Source organism: Theobroma umbraticum, unplaced genomic scaffold (genome assembly GCF_002168275.2).
Source record: "Theobroma umbraticum cultivar Fairchild unplaced genomic scaffold, ASM216827v3 scaffold_44.0, whole genome shotgun sequence".
Lineage (NCBI taxonomy): Eukaryota > Viridiplantae > Streptophyta > Magnoliopsida > Malvales > Malvaceae > Theobroma > Theobroma umbraticum.
Window position 1 is genome coordinate 2,821,625 of NW_018397255.1, and position 3,375 is coordinate 2,824,999.

At 43.2% G+C, this 3,375-nt stretch overlaps 1 protein-coding gene across 1 annotated transcript; it reads right to left on the reverse strand.

Annotated features, from left to right (window-relative positions):
- Positions 1 to 221: 221 nt before the first annotated feature.
- ARA12 (Subtilase family protein) lies at positions 222 to 3,167 on the reverse strand. Its single transcript, XM_021418084.2, has one exon. It carries the CDS (start codon positions 2,778 to 2,780, stop codon positions 498 to 500), a length of 2,283 nt encoding a protein of 760 aa, XP_021273759.1. The 5' UTR covers positions 2,781 to 3,167; the 3' UTR covers positions 222 to 497.
- Positions 3,168 to 3,375: the final 208 nt, after the last annotated feature.

The window sequence follows — 3,375 nt, forward strand, 5'->3', positions numbered from 1 at the left end:
TTATAAGCACAAGCTCCCAATTAAAGTGCCATTGGAACGTTGGGACAGCTTACAGCTGTTTATGCTATCAAAAGCATAGAAATCACATTAAAAGTACTGGTACCCATAATTGTGCTTTGCTTGCCTGGTGACATTTCCATTCACTTTAGCAAAAAAATCTCAGTTGACAACTGTACGGTCTCAGTCACTTAAGTGGGATCTAGACCACGTATAAGGTGAAATGAAACCAAGAAACCCATGAAATTCTTGATTTACTAGGGAAAGCATATCCATACGCTGTACACTGAGAAGAAAACAACCCAAATTTCCTGGTTTCCCTGTTTTCTCTCTCAGAGAACAAGATCAAGTACTTAGACCCAGCTTCCATTATTAGCTGGATAACAATTATAAGCGCAGCAAGAATTAGGAAAGTAAACACTAAACAATTGCACTCCCTCTTCTTTTTCAGAGTGAGTTTTAGAAGCAAATTAATTTTAAACTACCCCTTTCCTCACCTATCAAGTCCAGCTAATTGCAATAGGACTGCCGACAGTATACTTCCCATCAGACCATTCCAAACGAGCAAAGCTGAACGTATTTGATGGCTGTGAACTCCCAGTGAACGTGACTGTATACGATTTCTTCTCATTCGCTTGGCTGAAACTCAACGTCCCTGGCTGAATTGATATCTTAACCCCCGGGGTTTGTTGTGTTATCGACGCCTTGTAGGTTCCTGGTGAGCCCACATTTGTAAGTGTTCGAGTGTACTTCACCAGACTTGAGCCATCCGTTATGGAATCAAAATTGACGGAAAAGGATGGGTAGTTGAGATCAGTAACACTATATTTCTTGCTAGCGTCACATGAGAAATTTCTTCTTGCGAGGGATCTAATTTGAAATTCAGTGTAGTTTAAGGCACAAAGAAAACCCAGGTAATCTTCAACCGTCAAATCATAGACAAGTCCGGGATTAAGCGCTGATACAGGATCAACATGTCCAGCTCCATGATCAAACGGGGTGGATGCTTTCCCAGTAGCAATATCTTGCATTTTCTCCTTGTTTTTGTACTCCGTATAAGCTGTGGTCATGAGAGCTGACCTGATAGCTGCAGGACTCCAATCTGGATGAGCTGCCTTGAGCAACGCAGCAAGGCCACTAACATGCGGGCAAGACATTGAAGTTCCTGAAATAATGTTAAACTCGACTCGCCTGGTATCCGTTACCAACCCTGTTGGACCTACAGCCCCGGACCACCCTGCTAAAATGTTGACACCTGGGGCGATCAAGTCAGGCTTCAATATCTCCGGGGTTATCGAATTAGGCCCTCTTGAGCTAAAAGCAGCCACCACGGGTGATGGTTCAATACCCACTTTGGTTCCTTCAAAGAGAATTGTCACAGTTGGGTTAGGATTTGACAAGAAGTAACCTTTTATAGCATCACCAGATTTTTGACCCACGGCAGTTGCTGGAAGCAAATGGGCATCCGCTACAAGCTCTTCACCGTTTGCAGCAGTGTTAGCCAAAATCATCCCTACACCACCAGCTGCTTTAACAACTGCTCCTTTTTGAACCCTGGCGTTCATTCCACGATCGCAAAGAACAATTTTGCCCGCAACTTTTTCTGGTATCAAAGTACCCATCATACACAAATTCCCGTTGGTAGCATTGCTAGCATTACCAGCATAAACAAATGGCAACACCTTTCCAGGCAAGGGACTTCCCTTGTAAAGTGACACCCCCGAGTAATTTCTCCCGTTTCCAAGCCTAACATAAGCAGGGAAATCACGATCTAATGTGCCTGCACCAACGGTAGTGATCCAAGGAGCCACGTTTGATAGACTATAAGGACCTGGACCAGCGTTTCCAGCTGAACAAGAAACTAACATCCCCTTTTCCATAGCAGCAAAAGCTCCGATTGCAACACTATCTCTGTAATAATCCGACATACCACCACCAAGTGACATGGAGAGTACATTAACGTTGTCATCAACAGCCTTTTCCATCGCAGCCAATATGTCTGAACTGAAACATCCACCCATCCAACAAACCTTGTAAATAGCAACTCTAGCGCGCGTGGCCATTCCACGCGCCGTCCCTTCCGCGTACCCAAACAAGCTAGCCCCTTCCACCACCGACCCTGCAGCTGTGGACGCCGTGTGACTACCATGTCCATCATCATCTCGAGGAGATTTTGATTCCTTGGTCTCATCAATTGGACCTAATGTAGCCTCGTACCCCTTAGCAAAGTACCTTGCACCTATCAATTTTCGGTTACAATTTGATGAATTAAAATTGGTGCCTGATTCACACGCGCCTTTCCAGCCGCTTGGTATTGGTCCAAGCCCTGTATCAGCAAAGCTTTTACTTTCCGGCCAAACCCCAGTATCCAAGACACCAACAATTACTTCACTCGCTGAGTCAGACTCGGGAAACAAATCAGCAGCTTTACTGAGTCCAAGAAACTCAGGCGTCCGAGTGGTGTGCAACTCGTATCTTAACTCAGGTAAAACTGCGAGGATCCCTGCTTGGCTCTCGAGTTGTTGAGCTTCCTCATTGGTTAACTGAGTGGAGAATCCATGGATGACGTTGTCGTAGGTGTAGAGCATTTGAGCTGAGTCAGAAACTGATTTCAGAGACGAGTCATACCAGTGAGTATGATGCAGGAAACTCGCTGGCATCTCGGATTTAGCCATGTGGACTATGTAGGTTTTTCTCTGGTTCTTCTTCTCCAGTGGTGCGGCCAAGGACACATGGCAAAAACCCAGAAGCAAGACAATCAAAAAACACTTAACCATCTTCATTTTGTTCTCTCTTTTTCACCAGAAAGAGAGGAAAGGAATAGAGAAGAAAGCTTGGATAAAACTCTGGTTTTATACAGAAATTCTACTAAGAATCTCGAGGTTCTTGTTTAAAAAATAAATAATATTGCAAACGAAGAGAGAGAGAGAGAGAGAGAGAGAGAGAGGGACGTGTTAGTAGGGACGGTGGTGGTTGTCTTGTTCTTTGAATGATTGGGTTGAGAAAAAAAAATGAAAGGAAAAAAAAAAAGGAGTGATAGAGGTTAAGAGGTGAGGGAAGATAATAGCTTTTCTTCACATGCTATAACGCTTTTATCCATTTCCTCAAATCTTCTCCTTTTCCTCGACAGTGTGAAATGATTCTCTCTCTGACTCTCTGCTGCTATTGTGTTATTTTCCCCTTTATCTTTTTGCAGATTTAAGAAGCACAAGAAAGCATAAAAAGCTTAAGTCTTTCAATGATCTTTTTTTTTTTTCCTTCTATTATACACTTAGACGTGAATAGCGGATGGTTTGGTGATTTAAGCAAAGAAAAAAGAGAGAGATGGTTTGGTGATTGTTGATAAATTATGACTATAACTAAAATTATTTAGGTTTG